This window comes from Oncorhynchus kisutch, linkage group LG1 (assembly GCF_002021735.2).
Source record: "Oncorhynchus kisutch isolate 150728-3 linkage group LG1, Okis_V2, whole genome shotgun sequence".
NCBI lineage: Eukaryota > Metazoa > Chordata > Actinopteri > Salmoniformes > Salmonidae > Oncorhynchus > Oncorhynchus kisutch.
The window spans coordinates 47,531,106-47,546,038 of NC_034174.2; the positions used below are offsets into that span (position 1 = coordinate 47,531,106).

The 14,933-nt window shown below is 41.2% G+C and overlaps 1 protein-coding gene across 2 annotated transcripts in view; it reads left to right on the top strand.

The window, feature by feature from the left end:
- LOC109892502 (voltage-dependent calcium channel subunit alpha-2/delta-2) overlaps positions 1-13,840 on the top strand; it is a 91,939-nt gene extending 78,099 nt beyond the window's left edge. For both annotated transcript variants that reach the window (XM_031825713.1, XM_031825707.1), the window contains exons 29-38: positions 2,900-2,991; positions 3,111-3,158; positions 3,484-3,555; positions 3,903-4,055; positions 4,606-4,658; positions 8,331-8,386; positions 8,758-8,881; positions 8,965-9,074; positions 9,330-9,412; positions 9,676-13,840. In XM_031825713.1, coding sequence (XP_031681573.1) covers positions 2,900-2,991; positions 3,111-3,158; positions 3,484-3,555; positions 3,903-4,055; positions 4,606-4,658; positions 8,331-8,386; positions 8,758-8,881; positions 8,965-9,074; positions 9,330-9,412; positions 9,676-9,771 — 887 coding nt within the window. In that variant the 3' untranslated portion in view covers positions 9,772-13,840. The remainder of the gene's footprint in view (positions 1-2,899; positions 2,992-3,110; positions 3,159-3,483; positions 3,556-3,902; positions 4,056-4,605; positions 4,659-8,330; positions 8,387-8,757; positions 8,882-8,964; positions 9,075-9,329; positions 9,413-9,675) is intronic.
- The last annotated feature ends 1,093 nt before the right edge of the window (positions 13,841-14,933 follow it).

Here is a 14,933-nt window from a genome sequence, read left to right on the forward strand (position 1 = left end):
GAGACGCCGAAGCTTCCCACCATTAGCTCTGACAAATTGAAAACTCTAGTCATTGGTGACTCCATTACCCGCAGTATTAGACTTAAAACGAATCATCCAGCGATCATACACTGTTTACCAGGGGGCAGGGCTACCGACGTTAAGGCTAATCTGAAGATGGTGCTGGCTTAAGCTAAAACTGGCGAGTGTAGAGAGTATAGAGATATTGTTATCCACGTCGGCACCAACGATGTTAGAAGGAAACAGTCAGAGATCACCAAGCGCAACATAGCTTCAGCGTGTAAATCAGCTAGAAAGATGTGTCGGCATCGAGTAATTGTCTCTGGCCCCCAGGGCTCTAACTCCTCTAGCTCCACAATGAAATAGGGTGCAGGCCAGGCAGCAGGCTGTTAGCCAGCCTGCCAACATAGTGGAGTCTGCCACTAGCACAGTCAGTGTAGTCAGTTCAGCTATCCCCATTGAGACCGTGTCTGTGCCTCGACCTAGGTTGGGCAAAACTAAACATGGAGGTGTTCGCCTTAGCAATCTCACTAGGATAAAGACCTCCTCCATTCCTGTCATTATTGAAAGAGATCATGAAACCTCACATCTCAAAATAGGGCTACTTAATGTTAGATCCCTTACTTCAAAGGCAATTATAGTCAATGAACTAATCACTGATCATAATCTTGATGTGATTGGCCTGACTGAAACATGGCTTAAGCCTGATGAATTTACTGTGTTAAATGAGGCCTCACATCCTGGCTACACTAGTGACCATATCCCCCGTGCATCCCGCAAAGGCGGAGGTGTTGCAAACATTTACGATAGCAAATTTCAATTTACAAAAAAAAATGGCGTTTTCGTCTTTTGAGGTTCTAGTCATGAAATCTATGCAGCCTACTCAATCACTTTTTATAGCTACTGTTTACAGGCCTCCTGGGCCATATACAGCGTTCCTCATTGAGTTCCCTGAATTCCTATCGGACCTTGTAGTCATAGCAGATAACATTCTAATCTTTGGTGACTTTAATATTCACATGGAAAAGACCACAGACCCACTCCAAAAGGCTTTAGGAGCCATCATCGACTCAGTGGGTTTTGTCCAACATGTCTCTGGACCCACTCACTGTCACAGTCATACGCTGGACCTAGTTTTGTCCCATGGAATAAATGTGGTGGATCTTAATGTTTTTCCTCATAATCCTGGACTATCGGACCACCATTTTATTAAATTTGCAATTGCAACAAATAATCTGCTCAGACCCCAACCAAGGAACATCAAAAGACATGCTATAAATTCACAGACAACACAAGATTCCTTGATGTCCTTCCAGACTCCCTCTGTCTACCCAAGGACGCCAGAGGACAAAAATCAGTTAAGCACCTAACTGAGGAACTCAATTGAACCTTGCGCAATACCCTAGATGCGGTTGCACCCCTAAAAACTAAAAACAATTCTCATAAGAAACTAGCAGATTTTAAGTGATGTGTACGCTGAGGAATTTGAAGCTTGCCTCCTTCTCCACTGCGGTCCCGTCGATGTGGATAGGTGCGTGGTTCCCTCTGATGTTTCCTGAAGTCCACAATCAGCTCCTTCGTTTTGTTGATGTTGAGGGAGAGGTTATTTTCCTGGCACCACTCCACCAGGGCCCTCACCTCCTCCCTGTAGGCTGTCTTGTCCTTTTTGGTAATCAGGCCTACTACTGTTGTGTCGTCTGCAAACTTGATGATTTGAATCTGAGGCGTGCGTGGTCACGCAGTCAAGGGTGAACAGGGAGTACAGGAGGGAGCTGAGCATGCACCCTTGTGGGGCCCCTGTGTTGAGGATCAGCGAAGTGGAGGTATTGTTTCTACCTTCACCACCTGGAGGCGGCCTGTCAGGAAGTCCAGGACCCTGCTTAATGATGAGCTTGGAGGGTGCAATGGTGTTGAAGGCTGCGCTGTAGCCAATGAACAGCATTCTTACGTAGGTGTTCCTCTTGTCCAGATGGAATAGGGCAGTGTGCAGTGAGATAGCGATTGCATCGTCTGTGGATCTATTTGGACAGTAAGCAAATTGAAGTGGGTCTAGAGTGTCAGGTAAGGTAGAGGTGATATGATCTTTAACTAGCCTCTCAAAGCACTTCATGGTGACAGAAGTGAGTGCCACGGGGCAATAGCCATTTCGTTCAGTTACCTTTGCCTTCTTTGGTACTTGAAGCAAGTGGGGACAGCGGACTGGGATAGGGAGTGATTGAATATGTCTGTATACACTCCAGCCAGCTGGTCTGTGTATGCTCTGAGGACGTGGCTAGAGATTCCTTCAGGGCCGGCAGCCATGCGAGGGTTAACACGCTTAAATGTCTTGCTCACATCGGCCACGGAGAACAAGAGCCCACAGTCCTTCAGGAGCGAGCTGCGCTCAAAGCGGGCGAAGAAGAAACTACCTCCAGTAGTTTTCTTCACCACTCACAAGTATTTTGTCATCAGACATATTTGTAGGGTGTTGTTTACTCTGTATAACTAATGTGTAACGCTATCTTCACTTCTCAGACATTTATTTAGGGCATATCAGAACGTTTCGAAGCAGCAGGGATTCCCTGAGAATGCACATGCGCAGTTGTTACCCATCTCCACTGCTGTGGCAGTTGGCTACATAAAAGAATGTTTTTAAATCATCACAAGTGTTTTGGGTGGAAAAGTACACATTTCCTGACTCAAAACAGATAGTACTTTTGACAAAAATAACTAATTTGGCTGTACGCTTTCAATAAAACAATGAATTTGTCCACACTTTGCGGATTTCTGAATCATGAATTCACTGGCAACGGGAGCAGAGCGAGGCCTCCTCCTTTAATGGGCTCTCTCTTACTCTTCTGTTATCTCTATCTTTCATGCTCTGGTCTCATGGTTTTGTTTGAACTCTCCTGATGACCAGTGGTGGGGGTGAAGCTAGACTTGGAAGCATGGGTAGACAAGTTCAAGATCTTGGCCAGCAACGTGTCTGACAGTCGTCAGGGCTCGCAAAAGGTACAGTATGAAAGGCTGGGTAAAAAATGATCAGTCCTCTATGTGACTGCTGTCAAGTGACTTGAACAGATCCAGTCTAACGTTATTATGTTATGGTGACTCTGACTTCCTTTGTACAGTGTGGGCCATCCAGAAGTTGTGAGATGGACTGCGAAGTCAACACTGATGTAAGAATTCATCTCCTTTCACATAGCCCTAGCCCAGGAAGAGTAGCTGCTGCTTTTGCAACAGCTAATGGGGTTCCTAATAAAAATACCAAATACCAAAATTGTACAAACTGCTGTCACAGTACCCAACCAGACACAACCTACACACACATACAGTTTGACTAGTTCATGTCAACCAAGCGTCTGGGGAATTATGGCATGATTTGTTTGTGTGTGTGTCCAGTGCTGGTCTGTGTGACAGAGAGAATAAGAGAGAGTGTGAGAGTCTGTCTGTATGTGCCTGTCAGTAGTGATATAATAATCCAATACAATTCCCTGTCTCTAGGACTTACTCTGCTATCTGATTGACGATGGTGGCTTCCTGGTGATGTCCAACCAGAGGGATCACTGGAAAAAGGTATGGAGGGTAAACGTCAGTAGGTACCAACCATGTCAACTTACACAATCTCTAAATGGTCAAATAGCACAATAATGTTGATTATCGAAGATATTGAGAGATTCTTTGAAAGCTGTATGTTACAATTATAGCATTTAGTCTGTATTATTTGACTCCCATTAGTTTTAATAGGTGCAGACCAGTCACAAAGCCTTACCCTTGTTTTTTGCTATAGCTCAGTGTGCAAATAATACAGACGGATTGTTATCAAATATATTGAATGATAGATCTGTGTATTAAAGATATGGAGGTCTGACAAAGAACTTTTCTACCTGCCTGTCAGTTATCCCAGTATCTTTCTGTTCTAGGTGGGCCTTTTCTTTGGTGATGTGGACCCCTATCTTATGCACGCGCTGTATAACAACTCCATCTATGCCCGCCGGCAGTCCTTTCAGTACCAGTCAGCATGTGAGCCAGTCAGCAGCAGCCACACAGGGGCAGCACCCAGGGGCATCTTTGTGGTGAGAGTTCAAGGACCAGGGCAGTCTTACCTTACCTTACTTACCTTATTTAATCTCCAGGGTCCATATTTGTGAAGTGTTTCAGAATAGGAGTGCTGATCTAGGATCAGTTTAGCATTTTCCAGGGGGTTCTGATCCTAGATCTGCACTCTTACTCTGAGACGTTTTACGGGTGGATACAGGCCCAGAGAAAACGACTAACTATTCCACGTAGCCTATCAAAGATGCAGCTACCACAACATTGTTTATGCTCTCAGATCTACACAGACTCTTAGAAAAAAGGGTTCTTCAAAGGGTTCTCCTATGGGTACAGCCAAAGAACCCCTTTCGGTTCTAGATAGCACCTTTTTTTCTAAGAGTGTAGGGGGGCTAAAGGTTGTTTCTGGAAGGGGCTATCAACTTCAATCTCATAAGGCTCTGGTCAAAAGTAGTGCACTATAGGGAACAGCGTTTGGGACTTACTTATTCTAAATCTTTCAGTGAGTAATGGCTTCTCCTTGTGTTTTCTTTTCTTCTCCTGTCCTCCTCGTCCCCAATGTGTTGTGTCTAGCCCTCCATCGCAGACATGCTCAGTCTGGCCTGGTGGACATCGGCGGCAGCATGGTGAGACTATCTCTATTTTAGCACAGATCACATGACCTAAAGAACAAGTTGTATGAAACGTAACCCTTTAAAGAGATAATCTGGGATTAGTACATACATTTTTGGAATGATACAGCCATAGATTCTTGGAGAATATAACTTAGAAATAGTTCAACTTTCTTACTCCATCACAACCCAAAATAAAACCTTGTTTAACAATATAATGAATAAACGAGTACTGTGTAACTTCAAAATAGGAATATAATTTTGATCTAATGCATGGTCAGTCCTTGCATCCATAGCTCCGTGTTTGAATTTGAGAGTAGTTAGATTTCTCCAGCTCCATCCCTCAGCTGTTTACCAAAACGTTGTTGTTGATTGCCCCCGCAGAAATCTCATTAGGCTAATAAAAAAATCCCCATAAGAATCTGTCAGTTTAAGCTAGAGATATGTTTTTGGCATTGGATGCGTCTCAATCCACCGCATCTGCCTATTTCGCACTTCCGCATCTGCGGTGAAAGGTGACAGAGCTAGAGCGGTGTTTATCAGACCATGAGACACCACAAAAATCGGTCTTCTCACAGAATCGTCTGTAGTGTACAAACTATTATGACCCCTCTATGGAAAGATGAGACTCTCAAGAACACGATGATGGTGTTCTCCTCTCACAAGCGTCTTGGGACTTGTCTAAAATCAGTACAGCTGATCTGCTAACTTTTGGCTGTAGTGTCCGAACAGTTTGAGCTACACACTAATATGACGCCTCTGTGGAAAGGTGAGACTAACGAACATGTACATGTCGGTTGTTTTGCTCTAGGATGCCTATAGGCCTCACAAGACTTGTTGAAGGTCTCCCAGTACCAGTTGAAAAAATGAATGGAAGTATACAGTGCATTCGGAAAGTATTCAGACACCTTTCCTTTTTCCACATTTTGTTATGTTACACCCTTATTCTAAAATGGATATCAATCTACACACAATATGCCATAATGACAAAGCCGGAAAAAGAAATAAAAAGTGCAAATTTATTAACAATAAAGAACAGAAATACCTCATTTACATACGTATTCAGACCCTTTGCTATGGGACTCGAAATTGAGCTCAGTTGCATCCTGTTTTCATTTATCATCCTTGAGATGTTGCTACAAGTTGATTGGAGTCCACCTGTGGTAAGTTCAATTGATTGATCATGATTTGGAAAGGCACACACCTGTCTATGTAAGGTCTCACAGTTGGCAGTGCAAAAACCAAGCCATGGGGTTGAAGGAATTGTATGTAGAGCTTGAGACAGGATTGTGCTGAGGCAAGAGTCTTCCAAGCTGGCCGCCTGTCCAAACTGAGTAATTGGGGGAGAAGGAGTTGGTCAGGGAGGTGACCAAGAACCTGATGGTCACCCTAACAGAGCTCCAGAGTTACTCTGTGGAGATGGGAGAACCTTCCAGAAGGATAACCATCTCTGCAGCACTCTACCAATCAGGCCTTTATGGTAGAGTGGTCAGACGGAAGCCACCCCTCAGTAAAAGGCACATGACAGCCCGCTTGGAGTTTGCCAAAAGGCACCTGAAGGACTATGACAATGAGAAACAAGATTCTCTGTTCTGATGAAACCAAGATTGAACTCTTTGGCCTGTATGCCAAGCGTCATATCTAGAGGATACCTGGCACCATCCCTATGGAGAAACGTGGTAGCAGCATCATGCTGTGGGGAGACTAGTCAGGATTGAGGGAAAGATGAACAGAGCAAAGTACAGAGAGATCCTCTTGGTGAACCTATCCCTTTAGCGGGATAATTTTCATCAACTTCCGTAGAATTGCAAGCACCAAATTCAAATTAAATTACAAAAAATATTTAATTTTCATGAAATCACCAGTGCAATATAGCAAAACACAGCTTAGTTTGTTGTTACTCCACCACCCACAAAACACAAAGGAAAACAGGCTACCTAAATATGGTTCTCAATCAGGGACAACGATTGACAGCTGCCTCTGAGTGAGAACCATATCAGGCCAAACACAGAAATAGAAAAACTAACATAGACAACCCACCCAATTCACGCCCTGACCATACTAAAACAAAAGACAAAACAAAGGAACTAAGGTCAGAACGTGACAACCAAGCATTTATGTAAGAACATCTCTCTCAGTAGACCAAAATTTACTACACCTAGTAGCAAAGTAGATTGGTCACAGAAGTCAGAAAAGCAATAAAATGAATCGCTTACCTTTGGTAATCTTTGGATGTTTGCACTCACGAGACTCCCAGTTACACATTAAATGTTCCTTTTGTTCCATAAAGATTATTTTTATATCCAAAATATCTCCATTTGGTTGGCACGTTATTTTCAGAAATCCACAGGCTCGAGCGGTCACAGCGGGGCAGACAAAAATTCCAAATAGTATCCGTAAAGTTTGTGAGAAACATGTCAAACGTTTTTATAATCAATCCTCAAGTTGTTTTATTTAATAAATAATCGATAATATGTCAACCGGACTGTAGCTTCTTCTGTTGCGTATGAAAAACGCTGCTGGAACCCTGCCATCCTCTGACGCGATCTGATCTTTCTCGCTCATTTTTTTAAATAAAAGCCTGAAACTATGTCTAAAGACTGTTCACACCATTGATGAAGCCATAGGAAAAGGAATTTGGTTGATATCCCTTTAAATGGAGGGAAGGCATAGAATGGAACAGAGAGCTTTCAGGAAAAACGGCACTTCTCCTCAGGTTTTCGCCTGCAATATCAGTTCTGTTATACTCACAGACAATATTTTGACAGTTTTGGAAACTTTAGAGTGTTTTCTATCCTAATCTGACAATTATATACATATTCTAGATTCTGGGCATGAGAAATAGGCAGTTTCATTTGGGTACGTTTTTTATCCAAAAATCAAAATACTGCCCCCCAAGAGGTTTTAAAACCTGCTCCAGAGCGCTTAGACTGGGGCGAAGGTTCACCTTCCAAAAGGAAATCAACCCTAAGCACACAGCCAAGACAACGCAGGAGTGGCTTCGGGGCAAGTCTCTTAATGTCCTTGAGTGGCCCAGCCAGAGCCCGGACATGAACCCGGTTGAACATTTCTGGAGAGACCTGAAAATAGCTGTGCAGCGACACGCCCCCATCCAACCTGACAGAGCTTGAGAGCATCTGCAGAGAAGAATGGGAGAAACTCTCCAAAAACAGGTGTGCCAAGCTTGTAGCGTCATACTCAAGAAGACTCGAGGCTGTAATCGCTGCCAAAGGTGCTTCAACAAAGTACTGAGTAAAGGGTCTGGAATACTTATGTAAATATGATTTCAGTTTTTTATCTTTTACAAATTTTGCTAAAATGTAGATATATTTTTTTTTGCTTTGTCATTACGGAGTAATGTGTGTAGATTGATGAGAGGAAATATGAGGGGACCAACTGTTGTTCCATGTAGTGAATCTGTTATTCAATGCGTTTGATGGGCCAATGGCAGTAGGGACAACAATTTTTTTCATAAAATATTTTTTTCTGATATTTTTGGGACACTTAAAAAAAAAAAAAAGGTAGATAGCAAAATTATCCTTGGTAGTAGAACCCCCCCCCCCAGACAGGGTTTAGAGGTATCAAGTCAGGTTTATGTCAGAGAGATGTCCTGTCTATTACTGTGATATTACCCTATGGCTCAGCTTCCCTCTCACTGTGTGTTGTTACCTGATTCATCTGTATCAGGTCTGTAGTCCAGCAGCTGCTCTATGGACTGGCCTACAACAGTTGGCTCTACACAGGTTGGTGCACATTTCTTATTATTGTGCTGTATGTGTGCCTTTCTCCAAAGCTGACATGTTAGGGGAATATGTTTCCATATGCTATGGGAAAGTAGTTGGTGTACACGGGACAGCACATTGCCAGGGCTGTCTTGTTGGAAATGGAGCTCACTGTGTTTTTACATATACACATGAACACTCCCAGTACATGTCACATGTATGAAGCTGGCTCCCCACTGTAGACAAAGGTTCAATCCCCGCGTCCACCTTTCCCACTCTTTCTCCCACGTGCCTGTATCCCCCTCTCATTTCACAACTGTCAAATAAAGTGTTGTGATACCCTAAACAAACAAAAAAACATTTCTGGGTGTTTCATTCCTCCTTTGTTGCAGGTGATGTTCTGGCAGATGGGTTTGACCAGAAGGAGAGCAGCTGTGTGACCATCCAAAGCCAGTTCTACTTCACCAACACCACCAACTCATACAATGTGCTGCAGGACTGTGGGAACTGCTCCAGGTGTGTGTACTCATGCATGTTTTATGCGTGTGTGTGTGTGTGTATGTTTGTACAAATACGTGACCTCTTTTCCTCTGTTGTAGGTTATTTCATGCTAAGAGGATAGAGAACACCAACCTGTTGTTTGTGGTGGCTGAGACACTGCCCTGTAGCTCCTGTGAGATTGAGAGACTGACCCAGGTCAAAACGGAGTGTATCCTTAATTTGGTCACCAGGACTGCAACGTCTACAAATCTGAAGAAAGGCTGTCCACAAACGAGGGCATGATCTCCTGCATGTTACAAAAACCTAATGTATTGACTTATTAGATAATATAGCTAGCTGTAGCCTACATTTTGTAAATAAGTGAATCACTGGGTGTTATCGTATCCATTTAGAAGACTCTATATAGGCCCAAAGTGTCACTGCATTTCCTTGTTGACCCTCTGACCTTAACCCAGGCCAACAGTCCAGGAGGAGGATCCCTGTGAGGTGTTGAACTCTGCACGCTACCGGAGAGGCCCAACCGAATGCTGGGACTACAACATCTGGGTAAGGAGTTCTCTAGTACCCCAGACATACTGTGTCCCCCAGTTGGCACTCTTTTCCTTATATACAGTAATGCACTACTTTTGACCAGAGTCCTATGGGCCCTGGTCAAAAGTAGTGCCCTGTAAAGGGAATAGGGTGCCATTTGGGACACAACTGTGGTCTCTTGTGCATCACTTCCTATTGTTATTATTTGATATATATTATATAGGTGGTTGTTCTCTAGTCCTCTCAGTCTGCGTCTTCTCTTTATTTCTCTCTTCTAGGAGAACACATCGGAGTGTGGGAGAGGCCATTCCCTACAATCTTCAATAGGAATCCTTTTCTCTATCCAGCTGATCCTGACTCTTCTCTCTCTCTGACACCTGGACTAGACCATTACCACAGTCATCATCCACTATCTCCTGACATCCATTCTTTTACTCTTCCCTTTGTTCTTCAACATTTCTTTATCTACTTCTGGTCGGGGATTGACCTCTGCCAAAACAAAAATAATTCTCATAATTCCAACTTCCTCTTTCCTCTCCCTTTCTCTAGTGTGATTTCCCTTAATCTCTCTCTCTGCATTGCCATTGCATGTCTCATATGACAGGCCACTTGAAAAGAAGAGAGTTTCTCTTATTTTGATGACAGTAAATTGCCCCAAGTGTGAGATATGGAGAAAAAAAATGAATCATCCATATCCTTTAAAAAGAATCACTTCATTTGAATGTGTGATAAAGGGATGTTATGACAAATATTTTATTGACTTAGATGTTAGTTAGCATCAATGCTAAATATGTTCTAAAAGTGCTTCCAAAAGCCAAATAAGAAGTGATTGAGAGATTTTAAATTGTAACAAAAGTACAGTGGACCGTTGCTATCAACTGATACAGTACATTTTGTTTTTGTGAATTTTACATGAACATATAGTAAATATATAAATAAAAAAAGACGTAAAATATATTCCAAAGATGTATTTTTGTTCATATATATATATATATATATATATATATATGTATATATACACACAGTACCAGTCAAAAGTTGACACACCTACTCATTCCAGGGTTTTTCTTTATTTTTACTATTTTCTACATTGAAGAATAAAGTAGCCACCCTTTGCCTTGATGACAGCTTTGCATTCCAGGGCTTTGCATTCCAGAGTGTGCAAAGCTGTCTTTGAGGCAAAAGGTGGCTACTTTGAAGAATCTCAAATATAAAATCTATTTTGATCTGTTCAACACTTTTTGGGTTACTACATGTCTCCATATGTGTTAATTCATAGTTTTGATGTCTTCACTATTATTCTACAATGTAAAGAATAGTAAAAATAAAGGAAAACTCTGGAATGATTAGGTGTGTCCAAACTTTTGACTGGTACTATATATAAATATATATATATATATGAATAATACATGTATTGAATTAGATGTATGAACAAACATGCATAGCCTATATGTCAAATGTTATACTCCATTTAAGTTATACTCCATTTGGATGGTTGAAGATGACCTACTGAAGCTTTACCTTGCATCTTGTGCAATGATTTGTCTATGTGATCTGAAAAGCTCATGCATTTGTGTATGCTAACTTCTGGAGAATGTAGCTTATGTATGGGCAGCTTTCAGTGTAAACATTTGATGATGCCACTCTCCTATTCCCTTTGTTGATATTCCCTTCTAGTCCAAGCAGAGCTTTATAGCCCCTAGAAGCCTTTATGAAGAAACACATTTGGGTTATAGAAAAAGGAGTAATATTTTTGACACACTTTTTTTGATGAAATATTTGTAAAATGTTTTTTCTTTCATGTCATGCCTGGTGTTCCACCCAGCAGTGCCTTGGTGCACTCCTATTGGATGAGCGGGACTTTAGATCTCAGATCTGGACAGTAGACACTTCTGCTCCAGCCCTGGAGAAAGGCACACTCGACTCTATGGACAGTACTGACTGAAAGGACAGCCCTCAATGGATTGTGGGCCATGGGAAATGTTAAGCTGGACTGTGTGAGGTGAAGGGAGATAGGTGTAGTTTAGGATTACATTTCAGACTGCAAGGTATTAGGGATACAGCACAATTGAAACAGCGCCCAGTTACAGTACTTTCCCTTGTAATTTCCCCATGGACACAGAGGCACAGCCATCGTTCAGCCTGCTCCAGTCTGTTTGTGAAAAGGTGCAGTCAACCGTGTGACCAAGAGCTGATCATGGATAAAGGACAGCCTAGATAGCCTGCTTCCCCAGTGCTCAGTGTCATCTCCCTCTACCCTGTAGTTCAGTGGTGTACCGCAGTATCTCATGCAATTCTACACATTTTGCCATGAGGCTGAGAGAATTTTGCATTTTTAAAGCAAATTTCCTGTTATTCTATACATTTTGGCATGAGGCTGAGAGATAATGTTGCAGTTTTACAGCAAATTTCCTGTAAATCATTTTTTTTTTTACATGGCTTATCACATGTTCATATCGTATCTGGGGAGGGTGGGGGGACCATAGAGATCCTATTAAATTACTAGAGGGCGGTTAGGTCATTAACCCTCGAAGTTCCAGAATGGAGTGAAAATGGCTGCCATATTGGTCAGGGAGAAATCCAAACCAGTCTAAATGGAATGAAAGGCATAATCCTGATTTTACTTATGCATGAAATTAAAACAAAGGCATGTGATGTATCAGAAATTGTGTAATATAATTATTTTCAACCAAATATGTTATATAAACATAAAAACAGTTTATATGGGTTTTATGCACCTTTTCTGTATAAATAGCCACAAACATATATGTAACCAGACCATAAATGTCAACATTTTTGCTTTCTTGGAAATCTGAGAGTGCTATTATATGATACAATATAAGTACTTGTTGCATTTACAACTTGTCTAAGTCCTATCATCTACTGATTTCGGCCAGTGAATGGCTGTGGATTGACTACATTGTTTGAATGGAATATTGGCAGTAAAACTGTTTGGATAGCTAGCTAACAAATATACAGTGCAGATACATTTTACAAATCCATTATTTTACACAATATCTTATCACAGCACTGGCAAACCATAGTTGACCAACTCCCTAACCAAAATGGCTGACCTTTAACCCATTCTAGTATTCTAATTCCTAATTCTATGGGGGCGACTTCCAACCCACGGGAATTTCCATACTCTGTAGGAATACCAGATACCAGCTCACCTTTCCTACTGACCTCACTGTATACATGAGACATCCAGGAAGTGACTTGCCATCAGCCAATCAGATATGACGAGTCACTCAATTACAATGACTGTTAGAATACAGTATTAGCAGTAGTACAGTTGAACTTTTTTGCTGCAATTCTCATGTAGAGCCTTTGTTAAATAGACTGAAGAACACTCAGTTTGGACCATGTTTTTTTTATTATTATTTATATATTATTCAAGACAGACTAGACAAAAACCTGATTGTACAAAACATAAAATAATTGTCTCTTCAAGAATGTGTTTACAAAAGTAAATTAACAAACAAAAATTGTATACATCGAAGCTGCACACCTCAACCCAGTACCCATCCCAGACCATGGGCATTTTAAAGACGAGCATTTTATCTGGGCTTTTCATGATTGATTTGGGGGAATTAAATATTGAAAACAACTCTGTCCACATTATAGGAGAACTATTGCTCTTTATACAGTGTGCTATTAACTCTGAAGTCAGTGTTTTAGTTTGGTACGTTTAATTTTTGATATACTTATTGCATGATTTTATGGAACATTTCCAGATTGATGTATAAACTAGTAATAAAAAGTATTTGACATTTCTTTACAGGTGAACGTGAGTAGCCTAAGCACTCTCCCACTCCGTGAGGATTTCCCAATGGGTGCCACCTTACACTTAACTCTGGTCCAGGGCGTCATTCAGCTTTGAGATCGCAGCCAAACAATGTTCTGGACCAGAGTTACCTTACACTATGAGTGTTGTGAGAATCTGATAGGCATGTGGGGGTTTTGGTCGATGACCTCTGATTGACCTTTGAGTATGCTTCATATTACCTGTTATAAATTAGGTAATAGCATTGATTGTGAGAATGAACTCAGTGGGCAGTTTGTTTATTGCAAAATTTAAAGAACGTTGAATGTTTTAGAAAAATATGGGGGATGGGCATTTTAACTTCTGTTTATTCAAAAAAGCCCGTAACAGCTTTCCTATCGTTTTATTTATTAGGCTATGAAATAATATGAATGTTTAATGTCTTTCTGTACTTTTGGTTTGGTTTGCTGCTATTGTTGTTGTTTGCTTGGGACAGCGTTTCCTCTCCTTGTGCGCAGTCGTCCATGTCACCTCGTGTTTTGTACAGATGACTCAAAGCAGTCAACGGAAGAAGGCCAACTTTGTACAACATTTTGTCTGCTACATGAAAAAAGATTATCTCTAAATGTTTATATATGATATTTGGTGATTAAATTATATTGATATTTTTCACTTCAGCTCTTTCTGATTTGTGTTCCTTTGATTTAATGCTATTGTGGTGTGCAGTGTATTGGATAACTTCTGTTTTATAGTACTGTGAGTTTTATGACTAACCTCCACAATTGAAATATTACACACACACACACATACACACACACACACACACATACACACACACATACACACAGTGTACAAAACATTAAGGACACCTTCCTAATATTAAGTTATTAAGTTGCACCCCCCCCCCCCCCCCCCCCTCATTTCCCTTAGAACAGCAAGGTGTCAAAAGCATTTGACAGTGATGCTGGTCCATGTTGACTCCAATGCTTCCCACAGTTGTGTCAAGTTGGCTGGATGTCCTTTTGGTGGTGGACCATTCTTGATACACACGGGAAACTGTTGAGCATGAAAAATACAGCAGCATTGCAGTTCTTGACAAAAACCGGTGCGCATGGCACCTACTACCAGAACCCATTCAAAGGCACTTACTGTAAATAGTTAGTCTTGCCCATTGACCCTCTGAATGGCACACATGCACCATCGGTCTCAATTGTCTCGAGGCTTAAAAATCATTCTTTAATCTGTCTCCTCCCCTTCAGCTACACTGATTGACGTGGATTGAATAAGTGACATCAATAAGAGATGATAGCTTTCACATGGATTCACCTGGGCAGTCTATGTCATGGAAAGAGCAAGTGTCCTTAATGTTTTGTATACTCAGTGCATACATACATACATACATACATACATACATACATACATACATACATACTCTCAGAATGGCAGACTAAGGCCTAGTTTTCTGTGACATTTTAGAGGCAGAAAGTATGAATAGGAAGGCCCCACTCACACACCCAAGAAAAAGTTTTACTTACACTCACACATGGAGCACAAAGAAGAACGAACAGAGAAAAATTGACGTTGCCTTAGAAAATAAGAAAAAGAAGAAGAAATTCCTTGGGACTGGAATTTATTAAAATAATAATTAAAGGTTAAATATGTTGAATGTTAAAGGTTGACTTAAGTAATATAGTAAAATGGTTAAGGATGAGATGTTGGTTTTAAGGTACAGTATATTTGGACTATGTCTATTAGGCTTGAAGGATAAGG